This window comes from Euleptes europaea, chromosome 1 (genome assembly GCF_029931775.1).
Source record: "Euleptes europaea isolate rEulEur1 chromosome 1, rEulEur1.hap1, whole genome shotgun sequence".
Classification (NCBI taxonomy): domain Eukaryota; kingdom Metazoa; phylum Chordata; class Lepidosauria; order Squamata; family Sphaerodactylidae; genus Euleptes; species Euleptes europaea.
Genome location: NC_079312.1, coordinates 57,643,352 through 57,659,629, shown reverse-complemented (window position 1 = coordinate 57,659,629; position 16,278 = coordinate 57,643,352). Strand labels below are relative to the sequence as shown.

General features: G+C 42.8%; 1 protein-coding gene across 1 annotated transcript in view; it reads right to left on the bottom strand.

Annotated features, from left to right (window-relative positions):
- KBTBD12 (kelch repeat and BTB domain containing 12) overlaps positions 1–11,021 on the bottom strand; it is a 45,937-nt gene extending 34,916 nt beyond the window's left edge. The window contains exons 1-2 of the mRNA XM_056860843.1: positions 9,839–11,021; positions 7,432–7,714 (exon numbers count right to left, since the gene is read on the bottom strand). Of these exons, the coding sequence (XP_056716821.1) occupies positions 7,432–7,714; positions 9,839–10,911 (1,356 nt within the window). The 5' untranslated portion in view covers positions 10,912–11,021. The remainder of the gene's footprint in view (positions 1–7,431; positions 7,715–9,838) is intronic.
- Between the last annotated feature and the right edge of the window lie 5,257 nt (positions 11,022–16,278).

Below are 16,278 nucleotides of genomic sequence, written 5' to 3'. Positions count from 1 at the left end.
GATTTGAAGAAAAATGTAAAAAAAATACACTGGGGTTTTTTTAAATCCCAAAATGATAAAATGCATGCCTGTAGCTTTAAGCAAGGGATACTCTCAATGGCCGTTACTAGGCAACCACATATTCCAGGCTTGGTACTGTCAGTAAAAGGAGGGGGAGGGCTCTTTCCAGGCCTATTCTAGCCTTTGCAGGAGGACTTATTGGGGCCAGACCTGGCTAGGGTTGCCAACTCCAGGCTGGGAAATTCCTGGAGATTTTGTGGTGGAGTCTAAGGAGGACAGAGTTTGGGGAGGGGATAGGCCTCAGTTGGATATAATGCCACAGAGTTCACCCCCCAGAGTAGCCATTTTCTCCAGGGGGACAGATCTCTGTCATCTGGAGTTCAGCAGTAATTCTGGGAGATCTCTAGGTCCCACATGGAGGATGGCAACTTCTGGGTGACTTGATACCACCTGATTTGCATGACTCGACTAGGCGTGGCTGCTTGCTACTGTTCAACAGCAGACACCCTATGAAAGCCAGTATGGTAAAGTGGTTAGAGCTTGAGAGTAAGGTCTAGGAGACTCAGTTTCAAATTCCCATCTTGCTGTGGAACCTCACTGGTTGATTTTGGACCAGTTACATTTCAGCCTAACAACCTCACAGGGTTGTTGTGCAGATAAAAAGGAGAGGAGAGGAGAATAATGTAAGCTGCTTTGGTCCCCATTGTGGAGAAAGGTGGGATAAAAAATGAAGTAAATAAATAATAAATATAGCTGAAGATGGGAGGTAGATAAAAGATTGTTTGGTAAATGGAGGACAAGGAGAGAATGAGGAAGGGAAAGGGGAGACAGTATGAGGGTTGTCAGGGGGAGGGAAAGAGGAAATTGTGGGGAATGGGATGGAGGAGAAGGTGAGGTGTCCCCTCACAAGTCCTTGATGGTTCCCTGCAATGCAAGTGGGTCTGGCCCAGTGACCAGCGCCACACAATTGGGCCACAGTTTTCCTAGGTAGAGGCTATTGGGAGGGGAGGGAAAGCTGAAGACAGAGGGGCAGATAAAGGGAGGTTGGCTGTTGAATGGGAAGGAGATAGGGTTACCAACAGCAGGTCAGGAAATACTTAAGAGATTTTGTGGGTGGAGACTGGGAAGGGTGGGGTTTGAGGGACCTCAAAAAGGTGTAATGCCATAGGCTTCACCCTCCAAAGCAGCCATTTCCTTCAATGTAACTAGGGTTGTCAACCTCTAGGTGGGGGCTGGAGATCAACTGCTCTGCAGATGACAGAGATCAGTTCCTCTGGAGAAAATGGTTGCTTTGGAGGTAGAAGTCTATGGCATTATCCCCTGCTGAGGTTGTTTCCATCCCCAAACCTTGCTTTCCAAGGCTCCACCCGCATATCTCCAGGAATTTCCCAACCTGGAGCTGGCAACCCTAAGGAGTGAAGGAAGCTGGAAAAGGGAAGAGGCTATGGGGGCTTTCAGTAAAGGGAAGAGGAAATAGTGGAGGCGGGGGGAATTTGATGTCTCCCACAAGTCCTTGAGGATTCCCACTCGTAATTATATAATACCAGAGTCAAGATAGAAACAAATGTCTTTGCAAATGGCACAGGGGAAAGGATTAACCCTCATTCATGATGCAATATAGCCCCAATCCAAACTGACCATCATGACAGGGTCAATCTGAATGGGGGACCAGAAGGGCCCTTTGGTCTGGGCCTGAAGTTCAAATTGAGCCTGAAGTAATAATTTTTTGGCATTTGATAGGCTTCGCACCTTGTTTTTGTGCACGTCGAGTGTTGGCATTTTAATTTTTTAATTGTGGATAGAAGTCTCAAAAGCTGGAAACGGCCTGGGCCTCTCCGGATCCCTGAGAGGGTCTGCATCCTGTGACTTTAAAAAACCCAAACCAAATCATGGAGATCCTATTCACAGATGTCTTGACTCAGGTCTAGCTTATCTCAAACACACAAAAAAGAGAATGAGCTGAAAAGTCTCCAGTACAAATTTCACCTTAGCTTGTTCATCTGTAATATGGGGATCATAACACTGGCCTACCAGTATTATTGGCCCTTCAGGCCTGTCAAGGTTGTTGCAAAGATGATTGAGATAATGTGTGTGAAATGCTTCTATAAATGATAATTAATTAGTTCCAAACAGTCACCATGTTAGGAGTCAGACTTGGTCAGCTTAGCTGAAGCAGGGTGCTGTGTAAAACAAGTATCTAGGGCCCAATTGTCAGGTAACATTTTATTCTGATGATTTGTGAATGATTTTACCATGGCTTTTATTGTGCATCTACACAACAAGGATTCACACAACATCAGCACTGTTGTGAATGAGGTGGCATCAGAGCATCTACACTTTCCTCCAGCAGCTATCATTTTCCCCTCACCACACCTCCAGAAGCCTTTTAAAAAAAAATAGTAATTGTTTTTAAACTTCAGCACAATAATGATCTATTGCTACAAATTCCTCTGAAATACCAGCTTTTGTTTAAAAAATCAACAATACCCACTGTATCTTGGAAGCCAACATGGAGAAAAAGCTCCTTGTGGATGCAGCCGACATGTTTAATTTCATTTCATTGTTTCATGGTAACTCAAATGATAAGAACTGGTATTTACCTGAGTAACGGAAACCAATGCAACCAGATTATGGTGAATCCCAGCTCTCACCATATGAAGACATGTCCAGACAAAAAAGTTCACCTCATGAAACTGAAATAGTGACTTCATTTGTGTCCAAAAACAATGTGAGATACAAGCCTTAGCTTAGAGATCCCCCAGTGCAGAGACTCATTAGCTAGATAATGCTGTGAGCCATCCTGTTGTCTAAGTGAAGAGGGAGCTCTCCACCTAGACTTCTCATTCTCAGTGTAGATAGAGGACACTAATTGGCAATTTGACTGCACTTTGCCTAAGGCCACCTTGGAATATAAAATCAATCTCACCTCCAGAGAGAGTAGCAGAGGGTTGAAACAGGTTTGTTCACTATGAATCTGGGAAATCCTGTGCAAGTTGAGCTGAATAGAGCAGTTTGTATTTTGTGGGCTGCGATGTTGTTGTTGTGGAACGCATATTGACCGTTTGTTTCTGCATTGCTTGCTCAAACTGTACTCATGTATATGAAAACTCATTATGTGTTTGTGTGTGTGTATAAAGTGCTGTCAAGTTGCAGCTGACGTATGGCAACCTAGTATGGTTTTCAAGGCAGGAGACTAACAGAAGTGGTTTGCCATTGCCTTCCTCTCCATAGCCACCCTGGTATTCCTTTGGAGGTCTCCCATCCAAATACTAACCAGAGTTGACCCTGCTTAGCTCATTATAGATACTTGAAAGGTAAAGTGCTCTCACTTCTAGGGGAAAGTTTCCTTGAGTGCTTGGGATGTCCTATTCATGGAAAGGACAGCATGAAACACTATTAATAATAATAAAAAAAACCTCATCTACACAATGCCACCTCCAGATTATGGCAGTCAAAATGATGGGCCCTTATCTTGAAATCATATGTGTATCAAAAAATCAATAGTACATCTGTTGCTTTCTTATTTTCTATCTGAGCCTTTAAGACATGCTGGAATCCAATATTCAGTGCTTCCTGCTTAACTGGCTGAAGTTTTAACATGGCAGTTGAGATTCAGTCTTATGCAATTGTAGGATGAGGATGCACTTTATGTAGACTATAGCATTGCATGAGAATTAAGTGTCTTTGAAAAATCTTTGCTCAGAAGCACAGAATATGATTGGTTTTTTATAAGTAAAAGCAACACCTATCTCCCTGCATGTCAGAATACTCTCAGATACAATTTTGTTCCATAAGAGTATTCCCATGATTTTCACTACAATTTTTCCTCATGATGCGCACCCCAAAAATCTGCAGTCTTCCAGGCGATTTGCATCAGTGTTGGCACATATGTCTATATATCTTTTCACCACACTTTTAATTTCTAGTCCTATAGGTCAAACATATTTCATGGAAAATAAACTGTATCCAACACATTAAAGGTCAGCTGGATTAATAACTGGGCAGTGCCAATGAACCATCACCAATTTGCTGGGAGATCAAAGGTACAGTTATGGGTTGCAATTAGCCAAGCAAGGTCAACATTAAGGCTTCAGGCTCACCTCCCCTTCTACTTTTTGCTCTCTCAAATCTGTCTCATAAGCTGTTGGAAGCTGTTTGCAATCACTGATCAGCAAAGGCCAGCTCTCTCTGCAGGGGAAGGCAATGGCAAGCCACTTCTGCTTCTCAGTTTCCTTGAAAGCTCCCTGCTGCTGGGGTCGCCATAAGTCATAGAATCGTAGAATCATAGAGTTAGAAGGGACCACCAGGGCCATCTAGTCCAACCCCCTGCACAATGCAGGAAATTCACAAATACCTCTCCCCCACACCCTGAGCGACCCTCTACTCCATGCCCTATGTTGGCATGGAGTACCAGAAGATGGCCAAGATGCCCTCCCTCTCATCATCTGCTTAAGGTCATAGAATCAGCACTGCTGACAGATGGCCATCTAATCTCTTCTTAAAAACCTCCAGGGAAGGAGAGCTTACCACCTCCCAAGGAAGCCTGTTCCACTGAGGAACCGCTCTGTTAGAAAATTCTTCCTAATGTCTAGACAGAAACTCTTTTGATTTAATTTCAACCCGTTGGTTCTGGTCCGACCTTCTGGGGCACAGAAAACAACTCGGCACTCTCCTCTATATGACAGCCCTTCAAGTACTTGAAGATGGTTATCATATCACCTCTCAGTCTTCTCCTCTTCAGGCTAAACATACCCAGCTCCTTCAATCTTTCCTCATAGGACTTGGTCTCCAGACCCCCCACCATCTTTGTTGCCCTCCTCCTGGACATGTTCCAGCTTGTCTAAAGTCATTTGTGACTTGATGACACTTGTAAAGGCCAGCTCTCCACCCTCCAAAATCCTGCAAGTTATTTTCAGCTCTCCTGCCCCTCAAATTTTTCCTTGGGCTGTTGCCAGAAGCAGCCTTGTTCAGTTTCAGCTCAGCTTCCCTCTCTTTGCTACTATGACTAGCATGTGATTCTGGATGTCCTTGCTCATCCCAGTCTGCTTCTCCATTAAACACATGATGCTGCATTACACTGAGTCAGACTATCTGATTCTTTTTAACTGGAGACACGGGGGGGGGGGGTTGAATCTGGGACCATCAGCATACAAAGCAGATGTTCTACCCCTGAGCCACAGCCCCTCCTTTATCCTTCTCTATGCCATTCCACTCATCTACCCAGGGAGAATACATCCTGAAGCAGTGTTTGAAGCCTCTCCAAGGTAGCCATCAGCTCATGGTCATATTACTCTGTATTCTAAGAACTGTTCTGGATAGGGTTTTCTGTGAATTTGAATGCATTTCTTCCTTGGTAAGTGACTAATCATGTTGGCCCTACAATTATCTAGAGAGAATATCTACAGCTAGTGTTGCCAACAGGGCTGGAGAAAAATGTCCTACCTCTTTAATAGAGGCTTAAGGTATGGAAATGGATAGCTGTAGCTTTTCATGGCATAGATGTAAATAACACCACCTGGTGAATAATATCTCATTAAGCCTCTGTTAAAGGGACAGAACATAGTTTCTCCAGGTTGTTGGCAACCCAGAGACACTGGAATAGCTGCCCTTTTCAGATCTCACAGAACTGGCTTAGTGCACCTTTGTATATAAGACAAACCAATTTGGGGAAGTAGCTTTATTGTCTTTACTGATATTTACCTTGCATTGCCCCATTAAATAGTACACAGGATTCCATGCATTATCCTTCCTACACTCTCCTTTTCCCAACATGTATTTCTGCTTTTTGAAGTTGTACTTTTGAATTTCAGGTTCATCAACATTAATATTCTTCTAGCAGAATAACCTCTCGGGTTGAGATCCTATTTACATGTTTTCTACAAGGGTACATAATAGCACTTCCTGCTGTTCTCCCAAAGTTACTGCCAAGGGCAGAAATAGCCCAAGTTCTTTAAAATGCCTGCAGCAGATAAATAGTACCCACACCCCGTAGTAAAAATATAATCAAATAAGTAACTAATTGATCATTTCCTTCCATTTTAATGGCACTCCTAAAATCTGCCACATGAGGCAGACTTCTCCAACCTGCCTACCCATAGGGCTGGGTCAAGCAGCAAATGAATACTATAGGAAGCTGCCATCTGGACATTCACTTGCTGCAGAAGCTTCCAAAGCAATTGTCACTGAGAGGATGGAATGACTCAGACCAAAGCATTTCAATCAAGAGACTTCCTCTTTTCATGAATATATGTAATCACAGGAGTGTTGTAGCTAATGGTGCGAGCTTGTCCCCAGTTCAAATTTCACCCCGGGCATAATCTCACTTAACCAAGCTGCAATGCTCGCTGCCTCAGCTATCTTCTACAGAATGGAGATAATAAGGAGGAGAGAAGGAAACAGGAAAGGAGAGATGCTATGCGGGCTTTCAGGAAAGATAATGAGGAAATAGTAGGAGAGAGGAAAATAAGATACCCCTAGGGTTGCCAGGTCCCTCTTGGCAACAGGCAGGAGATTTTAGGGGTGGGGCCTCAGGGGGCGGGGTTTGGGGAGGGACTTCAATGCCATAGAGTCCAATTACCAAAGCAGCCATTTTCTCCAGGTGTAATTTATGCCAAGGCATCCAACTGCCCTCCCACTAGGGTTGCCAGGTCCCTTTTCTCAACTGGCGGGAGATTTTGGGGGTGGAGCCTGAAGAGGGTGGGGTTTGGGGAGGGACTTCAATGCCATAGAGTTCAATTGCCAAAGCAGCCATTTTTCTCCAGGTGATCTGATCTCTATCGACTGGGGATCAGTTGTAATAGCAGCTCGTACCTGGAGGTTGGCATCTCCAGCTCGTACCTGGAGGTTGGCAACCCTAGATACCCCACAACTCCTTGTTGGTCCCCCCTTGCTTTTATCTAATATAAGTGGTGAATGATTACATTATGTTACTGTTTTGCTTTAAATGCACATTGGTTTTAAAGGCCATTGGCCATAGGTATTTAATGAAAATGCATATACGTAATGATTAATATAGGGCAAAAGCACAATGGCATATGAAGAGTTAAATCTACCAATAGCAAATCCTATATAAGCATTAAAAGCCAATATTATAAATGCATAATAATAAGAATAAGATCTGGGAAATGGCATGCAGTGATCCAATTCCGAACTAGGCCCCATGCACCTAGGAGCTGTGTTTCCCTCAGAGAAAAGGGGGGAAAGGAACAAATTTTTTTTTTAAGGTCTTACACTACGATTGTACGAGCAGATCAGAGATTTCTCAGACCAGGGTAGGCAAAATGTTCTCAATACATGAGCAGTATACCATATAATCTCTCTGAATGGTCATTAGCATCATTTCCCAAGATGCGCAGCTCTCCATAAGCAGCCTAGTCAGTATAAGTTGGCTAGCCCCATGAAAATGCTACAATGCAAAGCAGCGTCCCTCACCTGCGGTGTCCATCCTCCCATTACGTACAGCCTGTTTTTCACAGTGACCACTGCATGGCAGGCTAATGGCACTGGGAGAGGAGCCACAGTTCTCCAGCTCTCTTGTTCCATGGAGTACTTCTCCACACAGTTGGTAATGTGATATTGGTTTTTCAGTTTCATTTGACCTCCTATGACATAGAGGTCATTATGAAGGGTTCCCAGAGCATACAGCTCACGAAGTTGAGCAGTACACAGACTTTGCCAGCACCGATTTCCTTGGCTGTTGTACCTATAAGAAAGCCTAAGATTAGAATCGCCGTGGTCACCGAATACGTATATATTTGAACTTAATCCCCTTCTTATTTGCCAGCAGTGACAAAATGGGTCAGCGGATAGTTTTTCTTTTCAACAAAAAGTAAAAACATTACCAAGTGTTTGCCTTGAGATGAAGATAGTCCTCAGAGGGGTTTTGGGGCGGAATACCCACAATATATAGGTACAACTAGCTGTGATGTTTGCAGAGATGCAGTATGAGAGAAAGTCAGATATAGGATAGGAAGTTAATTGATCTTTTTCTTCTTTTTTTCAAAGGGTTGCATGATGGACTTACTTCTAACTGCCTCTCAGAATACCTACAGGGGTTTGTGTGTATGTGTGTGCACACTCCTTCCAATCAAAACAGGAAGCCTAGGAGAGCCAGCGTGGTGTAGAGGTTAAGAGCGGTGGTTTGGAGCAGTGGACTCTAATCTGGAGAACTGGGTTTGATTCCCCACTCCTCCACATGAGTGGTGGATGCTAATCTGGTGAACTGGATTGGTTTCCCCACTGCTACACATGAAGCCAGCTGGGTGACCTTGGGCTAGTCTTAGAGCTCTCTCAGCCCCATCTACCTCACAGGGTGTCTATTGTGGGGAAGGGAAGGTGATCGTAAACTGGTTTGATTCTTCCTTAAGTGGTAGAGAAAGTCGGCATATAAAAACCAACTCTTCTTCTAGGATGGAGGTGAAATAGTTCAAAGCCAAGTACTAGGGTTGCCAACAACCTGGAGAAAAAATGTCCTGTATTCCTTAAGAGAGGTTTCATGGGATGTTATTTCCTTCCATGCCATGAAAGGCTTCACTTGCCTATTTGCAGAGATTAAGCATCTGTTAAAGGGGCAGGATTTTCCTACCAGGTACAGAACATCTTGATGGGCAGCTAAGAACACACCAGTCATTAGGATGGTGCTGTGATATCAGCAGGAATGGAAATTTTCTGTCAGAAAAATTCCTTTGCATAATCTGTCCAAGGACTTTGTCTTTTTTTAAAAAAATGCAAAAATCTAGTGAACAGTACACACACAACTTCACATCCCAATCTTAACCAAGATTACTTAAAGTAATTTCCCTTGATTTCAGTGGTATCTATGGTATGTTCAAGAGCACAGCCTTAGAGCACACCAACATATTATGTACAAGTACATGATTATTTTTCCTGATTTTAAAAAAATAGATTACAGCCCTGGAGCATGCAATGTAAACAGGTAGTCCAGCACAGTGGGAGAGGGACTGTTTAACTTTCTTCTCACTCTGTTTTCTCAGCAAAATTGCCACTTCCAAACTGCTGTTAATTCTCATGGGGAAAATGTATTGGTACCTGCGTTTTCCCCCAGGAAGTAAATGAAAAAAGAGTTAAACAACTGCCTTCCCTCTAAATTGCAACCCCTAGCTGTATTCTGATTTTTTAAAAAGTTGTGGAAATTACTTATGTAGTTTTGCCGTCAATTTATCTGAAGAGGAAATAAAAATAGTGTGAGGATTGCTGATAACAATACTATTGAAGAGGCAGAACATGAGCACTAAATGGATATACATTTTGCAGTGCTTGTGACTGAAGATGAACAAAACAATTTTAAAAGGGGGTAGCCAGTGGAATTATATGTAATACATGGAGGGCACTGTAGCCTTACCCACTGAGTTGCCAATGAATGCACTAACACACATAATTTCAAGAAATTCCATTTGAGAGACTGTCATGTGATAGGTACATGCTATTTCTATTGTATTAAACATTCTGCCGAGGGCAAGGAGACCCCTGTAGAAGTAATTGAGCTTGAGGATAGTCCACAAGGTTTGGTAATATACAACTGGTGTGGTCTATAGTGGATGCAGAATTTTAGATATCCCAGATCTTCCATTAACACACTTAAATCTGATGTCTTTCTCACAAGTAATACCATAAAATAACTGAACTGGGGTGAAAAACATTGTACCAGTTTTCCACCCTTTGAAGTTAGAAAGAATATCATAGGGTTAGAGGAGGAGTTTTAAGCCCCACAACATTAAATTGTTTTAGGGAGGTGGCTCTTAAAACCTATATGCACATTATCATTTGGAGTGGAAGAGGGTGGCTTAAAGCTATTTCATTTCTTTACGCAAGAGGATACAAACCTATAAATTCAATTTTCCTGGTCTTTTGTCTTGACAATTTGGCAGCACTTGCCTCGCCCGCCACAATGATATCATTGTTCTCGTTAACCACCCCAGTACATACGCATCCCAGGCCTTCTCCATATTTTGGGGAGGAAATGAAGTAAGTCTTTTGTGTTGCAGGAGCATAACAGAAGCTGGCATCAGCATAGTTCCCGTGTCTTGATCTGATTCCCTGTGAGTTATTGCCAATGCAAAGGAGAAGAATTGTGGTCTCCATCCCATAGCGGAGAGTGAGAGGGGGCTGGTTGGATTTCCTGATGGTTTCTAAGGCTCCCTCAACCATATCACTGCATTGTGAATTACTCAGAAGCACTGTGTTCCTTTTCCGAGCTTCCACTAGGAACGACGGGCTTACAAGTGTGAGCCTCACTTGCTTTAAGAGCTCAATGAGCTTATCGGCACGCAATTTCCTGCTGTGGTTAACCCATCTGAGGACTAAGTCCAAGATGGTGTCTTCCCTGGACACATTAAGATCATCTGATTGGATCAGGCTTAGCAACTGCTGTGCTTCTAGCTCGAATATTTCTTCATGCAGGCTCACCTCTGAAAAGTGCTGGTACAAATACTTCCTGGCTTGGTCAGACAACTCTTCTGCCCCAATCTGCTTTGCAAAGTAATAGATCCCTACGCAGTTGGAAGCATCCATGTGGTCCATCATGTATTTCTGACACATGTTGGAAACATCATCCATTTGTATGAAAAATGCTGCAACAGCCACACTTTGCACATTGCCATAAGTGAGGCGTAGCTCGGCGGTGTACATGTAGTGAAGAAGTACGGACACACTTTCTGCAGATATGTCATGCAGGACCACTTCCTTCTGCGTGCATTCAACCAAGCCACAGGTAAACATGGCTTTGAAGTAAGGGCTGAAAGCAGCCAGGATCAGTTTGTGGCATGGGAATTTTTCGCCTTCAGTCACCAAGACCACATCAATCATTTCAGTTAAATTTTTCATACTTTTTATTTGATCCAGTAACTGTAAGCTATGCAGCTGCTTCCTTTTACCTTCAGTCTTGAAATCCATGAGAAACAGATTTGTATTGCTATTTTAAAACCTCCTCCAGTATTTGCTTGAGCTTTAAAAGGGCTATTTGCATGTCTGATTGCTCTCAGAGTGATGTGCCTTCATCTTGATGTTCCTGGGAGGAGGGTGAGAAGGAAACATATAATTTTCTTATATGAACAAATCTTCTGACAATCAAATTTTACTGTTAGAGCTTCAAGGAAGTAAATGTTTTGAGGGGACAGGTTATAAATCTGTAATACACCCTTGAGCACATATAGTGTTTTCATTTTCCAATTGAACACAAAAGCTGCATTTTTCCTCTCTAGATTTTGATGACTGAACAAATTAAATGTATCCTCTTTTTGGAACTGGTGTTTTTAGAAAAAATATTTTCCATTGACTGCCTTAGTTAATGAAAGGCTCTTATTTCATCTTCCAATAAAAATGTTCTATTAAAATGTTTTAATAAAATTTAATAGTATTCATATTGTGAATGGTGGATTTATGGGAACATTGAGTGAGGCCCAGTATATATAAATCTGGATTCTAATGAATTCCAATGATAAACCAGGCAGACCATCTAATGAAAAGGCTTATGAATTTTCGTAAAGCATTCATTATTTCATACCGACTTGAAAACAAATGTTTCTTTTCTTTTTCCTTTTCCGTGTCCATTGCAGACTTTAGCAAAAGGAAAACTGACAGAGACACTTTTTGGCCTGCCTGTTAGCATATGCCGCAACTTTATTCTGATACCCAGAATCCATACAAAATTATCTTATATAAGGACTCTGCTAATTGAGCTTTGTGAATTCTGAAGCCCGAGGAAGAAATCTACAAGCTATTTTATCTCCCCTGTAAGCACAGATAAAGGCTTTCATTTGTGGATTAGACATCAGTCAAAATGCTTGCATCGGATCTTTCCACAGGAAGATGCTTTCCCTGCCCATCTTTCCTGCCTTTTGAAATAATCAAAGAGGAGATAGAGTTGCTAGTTTTTTAAAAAACATATAAAGATCAGTTCCTGGATACAATTGCCAAACAGCTATTAATACACAAAAACATTCCCACTGAGATAACATTGTGATAATATTTTGCATTAGATATCCTAGATTAAGGGAGCTGCATTTGTACAGCTAAGAATTCAATAGCTCATGAGGGAAAAGAAAGAGAAAGGAAGGTAGGGAGAACAGAAGATCGTGGAGGCAGTCCTCTGGTGCTCTAGGCACTTTACAGCTCACCAAAAGACATTGGTCTTGCTTGAGCAGAAGTGCCTTAGTGTTAGAGGAACGTGCTCCACAGGAGCTAACCGCCTTCACAAAAGAAGAGGATGTTGCACAAGTAGAAAAAAGCCTTAGGATGCCAGCTATTGTTTTTTCCCATGTGATCCATCCCCTCCCATGTGGCTTCTGTGTTCTTATTTAACCAAGAGCAGAAAGAGAGAAAAAGATACTGAAAGTGGAAGGAGTTACTGAAAATAGGGGGTGGTTGAAATTTGAGAAAGGGGAGAGGATGTTGGGAGCGGGCCCTACAGAAAAATCCTTGCACCCTTCCTTCTGTTTCCTTACCCTAAGACTCCTTCCCAAGAGTCTCTCACAGGCAGATGAAACTTCAGTTTCAAAAACCAGTTGGCCCTAGACCTGAACCGGAAATTCAGAAGAAAGTATCCCTGTAAAGCAGAGTACCTTCCCCCCCTGAAACTGGAAATCTGATGGGGTGAGCTTATGTCTATTTCAGGCAAAGAATACAAAAGGGATTTGTGATGGACAGGCTAGGCTCCACCTTTCCCTAAGAGTAGGGTTACCAGGTCCCTCTTCGCCACCGGCGGGAGGTTTTTGGGGCAGAGCCTGAGGTGGGCGGGGTTTGGGGAGGGGAGGGACTTCAATGCCATAGAGTCCAATGGCCAAAGCGGCCATTTTGTAATAGCAGGAGATCTCCAGCTAGTACCTGGAGGTTGGCAACCCTACCTAAGAGCCACCAATGAGAGCTGATGGAGTGTTGGGAGAGACAGTTGGAAAAGAAGCAGTTAAGAACAGCAGTTGGGAATTGGCAGCTGGGGGTGCTGAGAAGGAAAAGGAGGGAAACCATGCAAAAGAGCTGTTTAGAGCTGGCTGAAAGTAGTAAAGTTGTGACCAAAGGATCCCAGTTGTGGGTATAGGACCATGGTTCAAAAGTTCAGGGGAAGCAAAACTTTGTAACTTCTACCTTACTTTCTTCAATGTTATGTTAATCCTTTAAATAAAAGTTAACTTCTTGTTTTGTTTAACCCTATGGGCTGCGTGTCTAAGGGAAAGAAACACAAAACACACACACAATTTAATATCTCAGTATATATGAAATGAATAAATGGTGGCAGTGTGTGAATGGAGTAGTGTTTGAGTCCCAACCCCAATAAGTCTTGTGTGAGTGAGGGCTTGCTATCAAAGTGGGCTGGGCCACCCTGTCCATGGATGTCTCTGTGAGTGAGAGAGAGGACCTGAGGTGTGACATTGGTCATGGCTCTCTGTCTGTTTTAGAAGAGATGAGAAGGGTGGTGAATGTGATGTCCTGACCTACTTGTAACCCAGAACCTGAGAGAGAGAGAGGTTGATGAGGGTGGTGGGCACCCTGTGTGAGTGGAGAAGGGGCATCACAAGAACATTGCAACATCAGATACTCCAAGCAAGCATAGAAGAACACCACAGTCCTAAACTCATCCCAAACTACCACAAGATATAACATGAGATCCAGAGCATATTCAGTTAGTCCTGATAGAATTCCAGCCACACTTCTGAGTTCTATGCTGATTACAGTTGTTTAAGGAACTGAGGTTGCAGCTGTTTGACAAACACCAGTCCAGACATTACAGCTGGCACAGATGAATGGTTGCGCCTATATAAGTAGACGCTGATTGAAAACCAGGGGTTCAAAAGGAGATAAAGCTAGGGTGTATGTTTTCGAAGAGTAAATCCCCTGCATTTCTGTCCTCCTGCCAGTAGGAACACTTATGAAGCCCTGTCACCTTCTACTTCAGCGCACCAGCAGATTTTTTTTCTGTCTTTTCCGTTTCTGGACCCTAAAACCTCTAAGATTACACAAGAAAACAGAACTGGCGAAAGAGTACGGCAATGAGGAAAACAGAGGTCAAGAACAGGCCTGATACAGAGAGAGAGAAGGAGTACACAGGTAAATTGTGGAATTTCAAGAGAAGCTTTCGCAATCCAGAAGTAAAGGTAATTGATGTGCCCTGAAGCAAGGGCCATTTCCCCACTATAGTAAATATGGCTGTTGGGTACAAATGTTTAAAAAAGAGGAAAAGGTAGCTCACTGTTTACAGATTGTTCTTGCAGATTTTTGGCAGTGGTAGGCCTCCTGGAGAAAATTGATTTAAATGGGGTTACCAACCTCCAGGTGGGGCCTGGAGTTCTTCTGAAATTACAACTGATTTCCAGATCAAAGAAATCAGTTCTCCTTGAGGAAATGGCAACTGTGGAGGGCTGACCCTGTACCAAAGGGTCTAGAAATGAAGCCCTAGAGTGACACTACATCCCTGCTGAGCTCCCTCCCCGAACTATGCTCTCCCTTTATCACTGCCCCCAAATCTCCAGGAATTTCCCTATCAGAGTTGGCAACCCTATTTAACTACAATGATAGGAGAGGACTCTAAGTAATGTTGCCAACTCCAGCTTTGGAAATTCCTGGATATTTGGGGTTGTGCCTGGGGAAGACAGAGTGGGAAGAGAGCTCAGTGGAGGGGGTGCTGCCATAGATGTTGGAAGTGAAAGATTTTGTGCTGTCTCTTAGGGCACTTTCACACAGCTTAAATAATGCACTTTCAATCCACTTTCAATGCACTTTGAAGGTGGATTTTACTGTGTGAACTGGCAAAATCCACTTGCAAACGATCGTTAAGGTACCCTGAAAGTGGATTGAAAGTTGCATTATTTGGGCTGTGTGAAAGCCTCAAACTTCAGAGGTGGACTAGAGAGAGCCAGAGCGATAGATAGGTGAGGACCTGTGTATCCCTTCCTTTCTACTGCTCTGATACTGTCCCTTTTATTGTGTAGATTGCTACTCTCAGGGAATCTTTCTTCCAGCTAACATCTTTCTCTTCTCCATCTTGCAGCCATGAGGGCAGGACATGTCTTGTGCCTCTCTGTCCACCTTGGTTTAGTTAGTTAGATTAGAATGCTATCTCTACTCTATCCTGTCCTGAATGGTGTCCCTTTAAATCACTGGTTCCCAACCAGGGGTCCGTGGACCCCCAGGGGTCCGCGAGAACTAAATTAAGGTCCGCGAAACAAAGTTCTAAACCCATAATAAATTAATATTTTCAATTAAAAGTTCTCTATTATAAAAATATATATTCAAATATTATTCTAAGTTTAATGTTTAACTAACAGTTATGATTAAAGTTTATTTTCAAATTCTCAGAATTTTTATTTTGAACCTTGGGGTCCCTGCACCGAACAAAAAAGTCCTAGAGGTCCCTGGTCAAAAAAGGGTTGGGAACCACTTCTTTAAATAAACAACTCTTTTTTTTTTAACTAAAGAAAAAAGCAGGCTCTGTGTGAACTTTATTTCCTCAGCAGCACCCCAACGCAAATTCTGCTGTGCCTTATGGACTCTGTTCAACAATAGAGGCTGTCTCCAAAGCTGCTATTTCCTCTGAGCAACTGATTTCTGCAGTCTGGAGATCAGTTGTTATTCTGGGAGAACCTCCCACCTGGAGGTTGGTAACACTAATTCTAAGCAGTGCCTGTCGAACTCATCATAATGTATAGGGTGGTAGGGCATTTGCATCGGGAGAAAGATCCCCTAAAATATTAGACCTTAATATATCAGTCATGGAATTGCTCTGGATATTTCTGGAAACTTGGTTTGGTATCATGGCCTACAGGAGTTAACACCTGCAGAATTTTAATCATTCTGTACTTTATTTTGTCCTAAAAAAATGAAGTTTTAAATTTTGCTGCTCAGTCCACTTAACTGAAAGTTTGCCGTAAAGAAGAAAGGCAGCTAATTAATGTTTTTAATAAATATATATAAAATTGTAGTTTGTGCTTGTGATGATTCAGATGACCCCGTTTCATGTAAGCATGGTGCAGCTGAGTAAGGCAAAGAATGTTCAGCAAAGTTGTAAAGTGGCTGTGTGAATTCTGGATTGCCCTGGATTGGGATGGGGGTGGGATCTATCCAGATAGAATTTCTTGAATAGTGAAGTAGCCCTGTACATACTAGATGCATGTAGGCTGAATGGGGAGGGGGCGTGGCTCAGTGGTAGAATCTCTGCTTGGTATGCAGAAGATCCCAGGTTCAATCCCTGGCATCTCCACTTAAAGGGACTAGACAAGTAGGTGATGTGAAAGACCACTGCCTGAGACCCTGGAGAGCCGCTGCTGGTCT